Source organism: Rosa chinensis, chromosome 6, assembly GCF_002994745.2.
Source record: "Rosa chinensis cultivar Old Blush chromosome 6, RchiOBHm-V2, whole genome shotgun sequence".
NCBI lineage: Eukaryota > Viridiplantae > Streptophyta > Magnoliopsida > Rosales > Rosaceae > Rosa > Rosa chinensis.
In genome coordinates this window covers 35,336,809-35,352,449 of record NC_037093.1, presented here as the reverse complement: position 1 = coordinate 35,352,449, position 15,641 = coordinate 35,336,809, and the positions used below count along the sequence as shown (strand labels likewise).

The 15,641-nt window shown below is 36.1% G+C and overlaps 1 protein-coding gene across 1 annotated transcript; it reads left to right on the top strand.

Moving 5' to 3' along the window:
* Positions 1–326: 326 nt before the first annotated feature.
* On the top strand, positions 327–15,380 carry LOC112169691 (putative laccase-9). The gene is made up of 8 exons (XM_024306747.2): positions 327–469; positions 1,033–1,184; positions 5,700–5,944; positions 6,477–6,608; positions 9,794–10,385; positions 10,575–10,933; positions 11,019–11,198; positions 15,251–15,380. The coding sequence occupies exons 1-8, from the start codon at positions 377–379 to the stop codon at positions 15,265–15,267; spliced, it is 1,770 nt and encodes a 589-aa protein (XP_024162515.1). The 5' UTR covers positions 327–376; the 3' UTR covers positions 15,268–15,380.
* The last annotated feature ends 261 nt before the right edge of the window (positions 15,381–15,641 follow it).

Below are 15,641 nucleotides of genomic sequence, written 5' to 3'. Positions count from 1 at the left end.
TGTCGGACCGAAACACAGTTCCGCCATTCAAATATGTTAAGAGTTATACCCCAGCAAAAACACAGCACAAAGCCACAAAGAGCTAACAAAAATATCGAATAGAAGTTTTTTTTTTTTTTTTTTTTGAGAATAATATTGACTAGAAGTTGAGTGGATATATAATTAACAATGTATCAGACCTTCATAACAAGGTTTCAACTTCCTCCAACTACAAAATTGAAAGAAAGTTTGATACTTTCAAAATGCTTACGTATGAGAAGAAGATTAAGCTCGGCGAGACTCCCATCTACAAATACGTACCATCATAGTCCACAATGCTCCCAATTTCATCTTGATCATTAACAAAAACAAGAGGCTTGGGCGTGAAGATCCATCGATGGGTATCTTTCCAGGTTTTCTGGGTTTGTTTCTGCTATGTGGGATGCTGCATTGCATTGTTGAATGCCATGTCCATTACCATGACTTTGTAGTAAGTACCAGTTTCTCAGTTTTTTATTACTATAGACACCGCCTGGAAATGAGGCTCTGGACAAACTATGTGCATGCGTTCACTTGTTTTTTTTTCGTACAAGTATTCTGGAATAAGAACTCAAAATCATCTAGTATCATCTGCTATGGCCATGCTAAAGCTAAACTAAGCTAATAGAAAACACCCTATATCAAATTATTTTTCTTTTTCTATACGCTTTTATGTCTGTTATACCGTTGCTGTGTAACTTAATTACAGAGCATGATACACCTTTAAATATATTCACAGCTGAAAAGATGGCTGGGATTAACTTTCTAGCTTCATTCAAGTCGAAGGCTTGGTAATGGTAGTCCTCGACCAATAAATGGCTCGACCCAGGAATATAAACTTGCTTCAATCTTAGTGGAGTAGACATCTCTGTTAAATCTTTAGCTAGTAATATTCTAAAGACAGTGTTGGGTTAAATAAAATATAAAATAAAATAAAAAAATTCGAAGACACTAACCCCAAAAGAATTTTGAATCAATTTCATGTTTTTCTTTTTTTGCAATTAATTAATGTAGCTCAAAAAGGAGAACTTTACAAGATTATGTTACACAAAGAGCATGCTGGTAGTGAATGGCAGTTTTCCGGGGCCAGTCATTCGTGTGCAAAAGGGGGATACTGTCTTTGTCAATGTTCACAATCAAGGAGATTATGGACTTACTATTCACTGGTAAACTAGCTACTGATATCTCTCTTAAGTGCAATTTAAATTAAAATTAGCTTTGATGAATGCCACTATATAATTAGGTACACATTACAGTTCTCATAATTCTTGTGTCCCTCAATCAATTTCATGTTTATTTGAAATGAGTTGTTACAAATTCTTTTTCGAAACATTTTCTTCATTAAGAACGGTATACACCTTTGACACGTTGCAATATTTATAAGAATATAAGAAAGAAAAAAAGTATATATATCTCCTACATATGTTGCAAATTGACATTGGAAATCGAATTGTACGTAGTTGTGGCTATAACCGCTATACTAATTCGAAGATGTGTCCATTAGCCCATCATGCATAGAAGTACATTTTCCCTTCCTCTGCAACCACGTATATCTACGGGGGTTTCCATCTCTAGATCGAAATTCCCATCAACTGGACACTTTGAAACGGTGACCGTGTTGATTGCTATGAGTGGTCCAATGTATTCTTTTGTTGTAGGCGATGCGGATAGTTTGCTTATAACCCTTCCAAATTCACGGTTTCGAAGCCTCAAAAAACGGCCTTCCATTCAAATTCTTGGTAGAGCGTGGAGTAAAGAGGAAAAATTAAATGAACTACATGACATAAGAAAGTACTGAAGGACTAGTATTTAAAAAAAAAAAAAAAAAAAAAACACCACTTAAGTCATTCTGTCAGATTCTACTGTTATACATCCATGACAAATAAAACACTAGTTCTGCAACCATAAATAAAGTAAAAACAATAAAAACTTAAGATCTTAAAACTCGTATTTTTATGTGATGAGCATATAAAGCTTTGAATATTCAAAATAGTGAGATACTAAGCCTAATTTGACCCGAATATCTAAATTTTTATACAAAGACTACCTTGGACCCAAAAACATACCCAAGCCGAAAAGCCAAAATATATCTCCCAAGCCTAAATCAAAATGAAACATAGTCTGTTGTGTACACCAAGCAACTGCTATCATCAACGATTCCAGCAGTGTAGTTCTGTCGTCATCCGCAAAACATTAGTTGCGCCACCATTAAGTATAGCACCTCTAGCATCGAAACCACCAATAAAGCTAACAAAATCATGCCAATTAAAAAAATCTCTTTGAGTAGTGGTCAAAAAACAGTGTGATATGAATTCAATTAGACAAATCAAGAAGGTGTGGTAGTACCGATTATTTTATTAGTGCTTAGCACTGATTATTATTATTATTTTGAATAAACTCAAATTGGGTATCAATTTCATTCATCACATGCAAGAGCGGCCATTACATACCCATCTGCTGCCTTCAACTAGACAGACCAAGAAGGTATGGTAGTATTCATAGTGGTACATAGAAATAAGTCCACTCATTATACATCAAATTCGTAGATAATAGCATAGACCTTCCTTCAGTACTACTCTAGAGGTACTTAGAGACACATAAAATGCATAGATCTCTAAAAGAATTAGGAAATTATCGAATGTAAATTATAGGATCCCTAAAAACAAAAGAGAATTTTTATGGGCCTAGGGCAAAAACCAGCCCAAATCACACAAGTCAGAGAACAGCCCAAATAATAGTGGGCTCAAAGCCCAGCAGGTTGACCCAACTCAGGCCCTACCCCATTCCTTTGCACAGCAGCTAAAACATGCCCTGTTCCAGCGCCGCTGCCGCCCGTCATTGCCGATCGCGGGTGCCCACACCGGAGCGCCTCCAACCACCTATGAACCCCAAACTGGAAAACCAAGTAAACCCGAAATGAGTTCACACGAAAAACCAAGTCGATGCGGCCATCAGAGGTCGGTGTTCCCGCTTTGGAAGTAAAGCAGATCGATATCCAGCCTCCTCCCACTCCAAGCCGCCGCACACAGCCCAGAAACCGAACAATCGGCTACTGTGATCCGGCTAGTATTACTCCGATTATTAGCCCAGAGAGTTTTCTCTTCCACTGTGATCCGGCCAGAGAGCTTACCACTCCGTCTAGTTCCTATTGGTTTGTTCTTCTAACTATATCATTAATATAAATATAACTGTTGGAAATCATACAGTGTTCACTCTATATCAACTAATTACAATATAGGGTTCTCATAATGGGTTTAGGGTTAAAGGTAATATAAGTTTCAATACCTCTTTATTTGTGTAAGTTCGAGAATACAAAAAAAGGAAAATGATCATTTATCTAATTTTAACAATAAAATTGCCTACTTTTTTTTTTTAAATAGAAATTGATATCATTAGGATCAATAGCCGGCATTCAGCCAATGGCTAGAGTCTAGCTGCACTTACAAAAAGATAGCCGGTAAGAAAAGCCGGAAACCCTAATCTAAGCGAAACAAACTCATTACAAGTCAATGATAAGCTCGCTATAATTAGCGAACTTATAAACAAAGAAACTCCACGTCTTCTAGGGCAGAATCATTCATTAGCCTCCCATTAGCCAATCACGCAATTGTGGTACCAACAGAAAGCCACTTCCTAGCCAACAAATAGGAGTACCTCCTTATCCATAAGCTGCTGGAAATACACCAATCACATCCAAGATAATTACCAACTTTCGAAGAAGTCATGATCCGAATAGATTGGCCCTTGAAGACCATAGGTAGCCCTAAACATGCCCAAGTAGGTCAAACTCTTGGGCCGGGCCTGCCCAAGTCACTAAGTAACAAATGAGGGTGGCAAGGCACCCTCCTTGATAGCCCATGAACTAGGCCCAGCTAGCCCAAGCTCAAAGTCAGACCCAGAACCCCAGGCCCAACTCCAAGCCCAGGAAACTGCTCTGAGCAACGCCACCACCGTTGCAAGTTCCGGCGGCCGTCTTCTCCAGAGAGCCATACTCGACTTTCTGTAGCGAAGCAAATCGATCCACCTGCAAGATCCGACCAGCTGGAAACCAATAGAATCCAAATGCGACTCCGATCTGCCTCCCAAATTGACATCGGCAATCAACTTTGCCCACTTGCTCCACTAACAGTTTTTTAACCCCATTTACCCAAAACACTCTAAGAGATTATTTTCCTACTATCCAATTAATTCTTTTTTTATTCTTTTTATTTATTTTTGGGACTATTTTGCTCTCTCCTTCTTTCTCACTTAGAGAGAAAAGTCATCATCCACCTTGCTGTGCTCCGATGACTAGTGGCCAGCAGCGGACTCCGATGACCGGAATCCGACGACAGGTGACTGAAATCCGGCAATCAATTACCGGAATCCGGCGACCGGTTACCGGAATCCAGCTATTGGTGACCAGAATCCCGAATCCGGCTACCGGACTGGTGACCGGATTCCGGCGTCTGATTTTATTACCCCCCAATAATACCCAATAATCATATTATTGCCTCCCAAAAATCATATTATTGTTGTCCAGTGAATTGTATGAACTCCCAAAACCAAAATTAACACACTACAGGCACAATTAATCAATTTATTATCATATTATTGTCCCCCAATAATCATATTATTGCCTCATAATAATCATATTATTGTCTCCTAATAATCATATTAGTACCCTCCAATAATCATATTATTGCCCTCAAATGAACCAAATTGAATACATTACAGATACAAAAAATAAAATTAAAAAATTAAAAAAATCTCATTATACAAAAAACACAAAAAAAATCCTCTGGGCACCTAGGAATTGATCTGGGCACCCATCGGACTGTGAGGCAGATGCAGGAGTCGTCGGGGCTTGTTTTAGGGTGACGACGAAGTTGGAGCGGAGTCGTTTCGGGCTGGGTTCGGAGTCAGATCAGAGTTGGGGGCTGAGTTGTGGCTGTGGGCCTTGGATCGGTGGATCTGTGGTTTGGTTGTTGGTGACGCCGGAGGTGGATCGATCGAGGTGTTGGCCCGAAGCCAAAAGTGGGGTGTCGGATCAGCCATGGCTGAGAGAGAGAGAGAGAGAGAGAGAGAGAGAGAGAGAGAGAGAGAGAGAGAGAGAGAGAGAGAGAGAGAGAGAGAGAGAGAGAGAGAGAGAGAGAGAGAGAGAGTTTCAGTCCGGCCTCGACCTGAAAGAAGACCCGACCAGAATTTCGGTTACCGGCAAAGACAAAAAGGCGGACCACCAGCGTCTGGTTCTTCTCCTCAGCGGCGATCTACTTCTAATCTTATTTTCCCCGTACGACAATGGACAGCCACGGAACGAAGCCTGAACTTCAGTCGGTTTCTAAGAATTTTTGGTGACCGGCGACGACAATCATCTGCGGGCACCGAGGCTTGGGTTGGGAGGGAAAGGGGGGAGAGGGAGAGAGAGAGAGGAGAGAGAGAGTGTGTGGCATGCTTTTAATTTTATAATGAAAATTTGTCTAAAATAGTCTTTTTATTTTTGAATGGGTAAATGGGCACAATAATCTCTTACTGGAGTAAGTGGGCAATTTTGAAGCTAAAATTGGGTAAGTGATCACGACCTCTAAAAAAAATACCAATGATATATGATCTTGAATATCAATTTCTACTCATGCATATTTATGTATATTATCAACATGCTTAGAATGAAATATTTCTAATGTATCTTTTGTTGTTTGTAGGCATGGAGTACATCAACCAAGAAATCCATGGTCAGATGGTCCTGAATATATTACACAATGTGCCATCAAACCTGGCTCAAATTTTACTTACGAGGTTATATTTTCTGATGAGGAAGGAACACTTTGGTGGCATGCTCATAGTGAATGGACGAGAGCTACTGTCCATGGTGCCATTGTTATTATGCCTTTAAATAATACGAGTTTTCCGTTTCCTGAACCTGATGGACAAGAAATCATTGTACTCAGTATGTAGCATCCATTCAATCTCATAGTTTTATACGCTTAATATATATATATATATATATATATATTTTTTATTCAACCTTATTTTGAGATTTCAAAATTTAATCCCCAAAAATGTCCAGCCAATCAAAGATCCATTTTCTGGAATGAATCCTTATTTTTGTGTTATACCACACCGGTAAAAATATAACCATGGACACCTTTGCTCAGACACGAAATTCTAGAAAAAATCTTGATGCCTTGTGAACCACCTTTGCTCAGTTCATGTACGGTTGAAATATAACACCACATTATCTACAACAAGTTGTTGAAGTCATTTAATAGTTTGCTAAATAACCCGACTTATTTGAAAAGGAACATAAGGTTTGCTAAATGTAAAGTAAAAGGATTTAGTAAACAAGTAAAAATTTATGAAATTTTGTGAATGATTAATGTTGAAAAAAAAATATTCTTTAGTGATTTGTCTTTAAAATGTAAACCAGTTTACGATTAATATTTTTCAAGCCAATCTTCTAGTTTTACTTCTTCTCGCAGGTTCTTGGTATAACAGTACTGAAGATGTGAGTGACATAGTTGCTGAAGCCCTTCAAGATGGAGGTGATACTCCCGACTCTGATTGCTACACCATCAATGGACAACCAGGAGATTTTCTCCCATGCTCAAATGGTATTTGACTTTTACAGTTTACTATGCATAATTGCATATGTAGGTGCATGTGGGTGTGTATACGTGGCTGTTGAAATTTAGAATCCTTAATTATCAAACTAAACAACTTTTCCATCTTAAAGTTGTAAACTTCTAGAGTATATGGTGCTTTAGCAAAAGAAAAAAGAGTGTGGTTGAAACATGAAGAGGCGGCTATACTAACTATGGAATATTGCATTACTAACCTCATACGTTCTGGCATGGTCGGTCTCGTACTTCGATGAAATTTTAAGTATAAGTTGTTTCTAATTTCACCAAATCATTAAAAGCTATCTTGCTGCAGTTGTAGAAGCTTTTTTGTATGTGAGGATGGTTCCAGGTTCGAGTTTTGCTAGCAAGTAGCAACAATGCACTTTTTTTTCTTTTTCTTTTTTGGTACAAAACAAATATTGATCTTTCCTTAATCTTGTTCTAATTTTTTTTATTATTAAAATTTTGATATCTTTTACGTTTCAAACTTTTTTTTTTTATAAATTTTCGAGTGTCCCACTTGAAATCAAATTCTAACTCCCCACTACTCATACATTTATATTTCTACATAGGGTTTTTTACTTCAACAGTGTCTGAACTCTTCGAGGACTTTTAAAATGATACCTGAACTCTCAAAGTGATCAAAGTGATATACCTGGACTCTATTTTTCTTATCAACGTTGTACCTCTGTCCATTTTCAGTCACAATGCCGTTAATCCGAGCACGTGTGATGCATGTGAGGCTCTAAATGATGGTAAAAAGACTAATTTGCCCTAATTATAAGGCTATATCCGACATTTTATGTATTTTTAATAAAATTTATCTATTTACCTTTTTTTAAAAAAAAAATTTCCACCCACCTATCGTCTTCTTCCTCTACGCTCTCCACCTCTGGTCTTCTTCCTCCCAAACTCTTTCCATAGATAGATCACAGACAGAACCAGATCAAATCACGGCCCAGTGAAGAATTGGAATGTTGGCGGTGCACCAATTTTCCCAAGATATTTTCAAATTTTCGATTGGTGGATATACCAATTCACCTCCCCCATTTTTTTTATTCTTGTAAATTTCACAGCAATTTTTGGGAAATTTTGGTTCCTCTGATCACTTTTCATACTGGGCTCCCTCAAAGGACATAACTGTTCAACCACAAGTCCTTTCAAAACCCCAACACCGAAATTGACAATCTGATGGGATTACAACTAACCAGATTAAACCTTTGTTCAATCAATGCAAAACCCAAATCAACACCCAATCCAATTGATCAGATTTCATACCTCTCTACTTTCTCTTTTCGTTATAATTCTCTCTTTTTAATCAAGCTGCATTATCTCAATTGAACAATTGGAGAGGAAGAAGAAAATGTTTGTAATTATGGAATTGTGGAGTGTCGTCATTGAACAGTGGATCTCATGCTATCGGTGCTCTCGACCGCAAGAGTGATGGGTTTTGATATTGGCAGAATTGCAGGATACCAAGGCTAAGATCCTTGGAAGATGAGCGATGGAAGATGAAAACCCAATGTTTTCTGGGTGGAAGAATTAAACATAATCTATTTACGAACTCATCTTTAACATGAACTCACTCACCGATCGTACTCCGATTTCTCATTCTCCGAGTTCAAAAACTTATCCACTCTGCTCCTTCGCTCCGGCGCCACCGACCCATTAATCTTGTAAATCACCTTATCATACTCTGCACAAAACCATCATCAAAATCAACACCAAAACAATCTAACTGAGAGTAACAAAAGACCGAAGCTTTTAACAACCCAAAACGCCATCGTACCAAGCGGAGAACCAGCATCGAGCTCGTCGCAGCCGTTCTTGCTCGAAAGGAGCAGAAAGTTTCACTTTTCTCCTTGTCTTTGCCACGCCGCTGCATCTCGAGAAATAGAGCCAGCTCTTCTTCTCTGTTGTTGGCATTTCCCGAAGCTTCTTTCTATTTTAGTCTAATCAGTCCAAGCAAGCAATCAACGCAGAGATAGGAGAAGAGGGATCTTCTTAATTATTTGGTGAGCCAGAATTTCAGAAGGCCGGTAAGCTAATTTCACACCGGAACCGCCTCGATCCTCACTGCTTTGCTTCTGCTCTTCCCCGCCACCGTGAACGGACTTGACCCTCGAACTCGCAGCGGCGATGGCGACCTCGGGTTTGGGTTGGCGACGGCCCTCAGACTCAGCCCCCATAGCAGCTTCGACTTCAGTCTTTCACTTTTTTTTTTTTTAAAGTGTATTAAGACAATTTTGCCCTTGAAAATCAAGTCACATGCGCAACATGTGCTTCATTTTAACGGCACTGTGACGGAAAATGAACAAAGGTACGACGTTGATAAGAAAAATAGAGTCTAGGTATCACTTTGATCACTTTAAGAGTTCAGGTATCATTTTAAAAGTCCTCGAAGAGTTCAGACACTGTTGAAGTAAAAAACCCTTCTACATATAATGGCACTCCCCAATGATAGACTTGTTATTCAATAAATAAAGTCATGTGCCTCTCCACTCATTTGTAATCATTTCTTTTTATTTTATTTTTTTTTTTTTATCTTGCATTCGATCAACAAACTATGTGATAGAATAATATTTAAATAGATCTCTCCTTTTCATACCATACACTAAAATATTAAAGTTATAATTTATACTATTATTAAGAGAATCCAACTTATCAGAGAAATTAGGTATAAAATTACATGTAAATCCTTACTTTAATTTTAAATTATATTTAATTTTGGGAAGTAACAAAATTTAAAAAGATTTTTCCCCCTTAAACCTCTTATACATGTAACCTCTTAATAAGAGCATTTCACACACACAAAAAAAAAAAAAAAATTCATATGTGGATTATCCACTTGTTCACATAAATCTACTCACACCCATCTAATTAATTTTCAACACTCATTTAGTGTTTTTCGTAGTAATTTTTTTTTTAACAAAAGTATTTATCTCTATAAATGTGAATGAGTTTCTAAGCTCAAGTCCTCCCTCATGATTAAAAAAAAAAAGTTATATAGAGTTATATTAAATTTTTCAATTTTTGAATTCTTGGTTAAAAGAAAACGGGGTAGTACTCAACCTGCTTTTCTCTACTTTCATTCACTTCACTCGAGCGTTGGAAGACTGGATAGAAGGAAACAGTAATACCGTGTATATCTGACTTCTGTCATTATTTTGATGCAGATAGTACATACCATTGGCAGGTGGAGTATGGTAAGACCTATCTTCTACGTCTTGTCAATGCAGTGATGAATTCAGAACTGTTCTTTGCAATTGCTGAACATAGCCTCACCGTTGTTGGTATCGACGCATCCTATGTGAAACCCATCGTGACCGATTATATCATGATTAGCGCTGGACAAACAATGGATATTTTGATCACCGCAAACCAATCCCCTGGCGCTTACTATATGGCTACTAGACAATATAACACCGTGAGGAAAAATATTGATGACTACGATAATTCAAATGTTACTGCAATTCTTCAGTACAAAGAGAAGTACACACCCTTGATGGACCCAGTTTTTCCAAGCATCCTCCCTACTTATTTTGATATAGTATCAGGAAGAAAGTTCACAAGGCGTATTAAGAGCTTAGCAAGCATAGAGCACCCGACAAATGTGCCGAAGAATATATCTACTAGAATGTTTATAACAGCTGCTTCAAATTATGGTTTCATTAATCGTTCTGGCGAGTATGAAACTGGTGTTACTACTAGTCTAAACAATTTAAGTTGGGTTAATCCAGAAACAGATGTGCTACTTTCCTACTACAGGTATTTACTATATCAATTTTTTTTCCCTTCAAAGATATATTATAAAAAGATTAGTGTAATTTGTGGTTATGCTTCATTTCAAAATTAATATATAACAAAACTGACTTGGGAGGAACATGTGATGCATAATCTAATTTGGATAATTCTTGCAAAACTAAAATGCGTTTACTCGTAAACAATATGTTGCAGGAACATAACAGGGTTTTACACGCCAGACTTTCCTGATTATCCACCATTTATATTTGACTTTGTGTCAGAAGATTTTGCTCCTGATACTGTCCCAACAATAAAAGGAACCAAGGTGAAGGTGTTAGAATACGATGAAGAGGTTGAAATAGTGTTTCAGGGTACTGATCTCATGAGAGCATCTGAGGATCATCCAATGCACATGCATGGTTATAGTTTTTATGTGGTTGGATCAGGAACTGGAAATTTTGACAATGAGACAGACCCCAAAGGCTACAATTTATTTGATCCTCCAAAGATGAATACTGTTTCGCTCCCAAAAGTAGGATGGGTAGCTATCAGATTCAAAGCAAGTAACCCCGGTATGCTCATTATGAAATATACTTTAGTGTATCATATCTAGCTACATAATTGATATCATTGATTTTTTGTAAATGATTCTTTCAGGAGTTTGGTTCTGGCACTGTCATTTTGATCGACATTTGACTTGGGGTATGAGCTTCGTGATAATAGTTAAAGATGGAGGTACGCCAGAAACGAGCATACGTAAGCCACCTCCAAACATGCCTCAATGTACTAGCTCATCTACTATTAAGCTGCAACCTTTCCATGATTTCAGCAGAACAGGTAAATAGATTCTTATATAACTAAATATTCTTATAGTCGCATGCTAGTTGTATACATGATTTGGATCTCTATGAAATAACAAAATGTGTGAGTAATGAGTTTATCTACAAGCATGTTAACACATCAACTTTAGTGTCGTATATATGTGTGATGTGGTTGCTAGTGATCATGAAAAATAGTAATTTTATATTGTAATATAATTTTGTTTGAATCTAAGTGTTTTTTAATAGAAAGAAATCACAATTTTTTTATTTTTTTCCAATGTTGGGGTATTGATAATAGAAGCCCTATATATAGTACAAAGTACAATTTCTTGTAATACAAGAATTCATATTCTAACTTGAATTGGGAATTTAGGCGGTAGTTTAAACTCGGAACTTTATCCACCTCTTTGGAGAGAAATACCATTGCATCACCATGTCCTTTGGTTATGAGCTAATTACATTCCCATAATATTCAGATGAATTACCTATCATTAAAAAGTTAATGAAACTAACTAAAAGAAAATGTTCAGTTTGGTTACAATATCTAATGTGCGCAATGGATATAAGATGGCTCAATTATTTTATTATGAGAGTATTGGCCTGTTGAAGTCTTGAAATTGGTTCTTTAGAGTAACTAGTGCAAACTCTATTTATAGCTATTTAGTTATTTTAGAGAGCATGTTTAGTTTAGTTTTTTTTTTTTTTTACATATCAATTTTAACAACTTTAGTAGCCTCCCAAGCTATCTGTTTTAGCTTTTAGCTATGTGGTTTCTCAATATACAGATTGGAACAACTCCACCTGACTCCTTATTTTACTTTTTCAGCTATTTTAGAAATCATGTTTAACTTTTAATGTATTTTAGCAACTCTAGAAGCCTCCTAAGTGACTCTCTATTTTAACTTTTAGGTATATGACTCTTAAATATAGAAAGTACGAGAGACTACTAGTTTTGCTAAATTCAAAATATATGTTAAGTCATTTTGCTTAATTTTGAAATATACATAATTTTTTTTATTGAAAATATTATATAAATTCAACTTAAAGCTAAAATAGAGAGAACACTTGGAGATGTATTCAGGACTGGCCAACCAAAATAAATTTTCAGCTACTTTTGCTAAAACTTTGTTAGAAATTAGCTAAACAATATTTCTCTAAGGGCTCTTTACTATTTTTGTTAATTAGAAAAAGTACTGGCCAACCAAAATAAATATTTAGCTACTTTCACTAAAACTTTGTTAGAAATTAGCTAAACAAAATTTCTCTAAGGGCTCTTTTTCATTTTTAGTTCTTTTATGTATGTAATTGTTCGTCTTTGGAGGTCTAGCTTTCCTCCTTTTTGGGCTTAGTTAAAAAAATGTGAGTGTACTAGGAGTGTTATGTGTGTAGTATGCTCATAGGAGGGGTATACTAGGTTAGTCTGTTTTAAGTGATGGCTTTTTCTAATGGCCTCTTAGGGGCAAGTTATTATTTTACGACTTGCTGAATTGCATAATGAATAACATTTTCAACTCAAAAATTGATGTAATTGTTAAATACACTTATATTTTCTTCATTTTAAAAATAATAAAAAGAAAAATATATAGAGACACTACTAGAGATACATTTTTTTTAAAATGACTAGCCAAAATCCTTCTCTCTCTCTTTTCACAATTATATATATATATATATATATATATATATATATAGACACACACACATATCTTTTGAAGATAAAAAGAAATAGAAGTTTCGAGAACAAAAGAAGTTTCAAGACATTCTTCCTCTAAATCTTAAAAAGAAAAATAAAATTCTTCAAAAGATTGTCCATATAAATTTTTGTGAGAATTTTATCTATTTAGAGGGGTGAGACTGAGGAATAGATTAACGGTAACCATGATAGACATGGGTGTTACAAAGATACATCATGGGGGTGAATGAGAAGTTGGCTTCCTTGATGGAAACCCTAATATCTTGATGTATGCAGCGAAGGTAGAGAGCGCTCGCATAGAGTCCAATGTGAGTGACTTAGAAGTTGAAATTTTGGTACTCAAGAGGGCGTTGGAGTCTTGAACAATGATGGTCTGTCATCTTTGAAGGTGAACGTGTCCGAGCCGGAAGCTTTCCTGGGCGTTCGAAATACATAGGAATTAGAGAACTTATATAGGACACGGAGCAGTATTCTTTGCTGCTCGCACACCGGACTATGAGCAAGTTTCCATCACAAGCATGTATCTCGCAAGAGATGCAAAACTCTTGTGACATGCTTGCTTGCAGGATAACGTGAATTTTGGTAGACCAAGGATCAATGAGTGAGAAAAATTGAAAGGAATTAAGGTTCAATTCCTTCCTTGCAATACAGTGTGGCTTGCAAGGGAGTCTTTTAAGAAGCTAAGACACGCAACCTTAGTGCAAGTTTGTGGACACAAATGAAAGTGGAAACAAAGTTTCTTATGGGAAAAAGAAAAAGAAAAAGTAACCGATTAAGTAATCATGGGACGATATTGGGTAATAGTTCCAATTTATGTTTTGTCCACCGATTCTAGGACCGTAAATCGTTTCGATGCAGTTCGAGTTTGGCTCATATTTGTAAAAGAAATGAGCCAAACATGAACTCAGTATTAAGTTCGATAGGAAAATCAAGCCGAGATTGAACTCTAGTTTATTAGGCTTGTAATTCTCGAGTGCATCTCGGGTACAGATCCATAATAGGCATATTGAAATCATTGTACGTCAAATAACATCAAAAGTGTTGGTTTCAGAACATGGGATGTCTAATGTTTTTCTGGGAAATGGTAAAAGGATGGGACCTATTATGGGACATACAATGCATTACAGACGTATAACTGGGTTATTCTATTCCACCTCTTAGAAAGAAAAGAACTTAAATCAAAATACGTAATAGCATGGCAATACATTTATACAAAACTTCTACCCCGAGCACAAATCCAATTTCATGAAATAATTTGATCTATGGACATCATCGTTGTAGTAAAGGTCGTAATGCCAGAGGAATCATTACCGCAGGAATGAAAAAGACATATACGGTAGAATCGTAACTAAAAATCCATTGCTAGGGTAAATGAGATAATTTTGGCTCATTTTAGTGTTTTGGGTCAAGGACCCTATTAAATTTTTAAGTATCATTGTCAATTTTGGATATGTATTATTAACTACATTAGTAAATGACAAAATTGACATTTTACGTTAAATTGAGTTAGTGAAAATAAAAATCTATTACTGGGGTAAATGAGATAATTTTGGCTCATTTTGGTGTTTTGGGTCAAAAACCCTAAATATTTAAGTATCACTGTCAATTTTGGATATGTATTATTAATTACATTAGTAATTATCTTCATTTGAATTCTTCTAATTTTTTGGCATCTTAAATTTAAGATCGAGTCAAGTCAAGAGCACATTCCACAATTGAGTTGAAGTTGAGCTCGAGCTTAAAAAAAAGTCAATCAAGCCGAGCCGAGCTTGAGCTTCAAAATAATAATTCAAGTATGAATTGAGCTAGAACTAGTGAAAAAACATATCTGCCTAGCTTGATCATCTTGATATTTACTCAGTTGTGAATCTAAGAGTAGATATTGTAGCCACACCGTACCGCCCCATGATTAGTTAACTACTGTTTATTTTCTTTCATAAGAAAAGAAACTATATTTCAAGTTTCAATTGTATCCGGAGAACTTTCACTGAGCCTGTGTTTCTTAGCTTCTTAAAAGATTCCCTTGCAAGCTACACCCCATTGTGCTTGCATATAAATCTGATGGTGTTTTAATTTCTTTCGTATAAATCTAATAGTAATCTGTACTTTTTTTCTTTGAATAAATACTAATTTCATTGATAAAATTCCAAATTTTATTGTCCCTCCAAATTTCTTTATACGTTAACACATTCACCGCTTTGTTTTTTGTTCATTGTTTTGATGACACTTTAATTATGCTTGATAGTTTACCATGAAGCGATTTTCTTCCCTGTTGTGATTTAAGATGCTCACACCATATGTTTTTATTTCTTTATTTTTGATACGAACCATATGTTTGTGCTTTTAGCAAGATGCTCACATCATATGTTTTCTTGCAGGCGACAAAAGTAACTAGCTTGAAGCCTAATTTAATTAAATGAAGAACTTATTCGTATCTTTGTTAAGTTATCTATTCAATAATTCAAGAACAAATTGTACGCTTTGGATATTTATTGCTTCACATCATGAAGTAGTACATTTCCTTTTATTGGAATTTGCTATTGAAGCTTATATTTATTGAAGTGAGATTTAATTGATAAGCATATGCAATGAACTATTATGGTGGTGACATCATGCATATAGAGCACATTCAAATCAGCTACATGTGTGCTATATATAGGTGTGCACAAGCAAACAAGTATACGATGTTACATGTCTCGTGTCATTAAATTAGAGCATAGCAGATCATGTATATGATTTAAACCATGACAAGTGTAAAGTGTGTTTCAG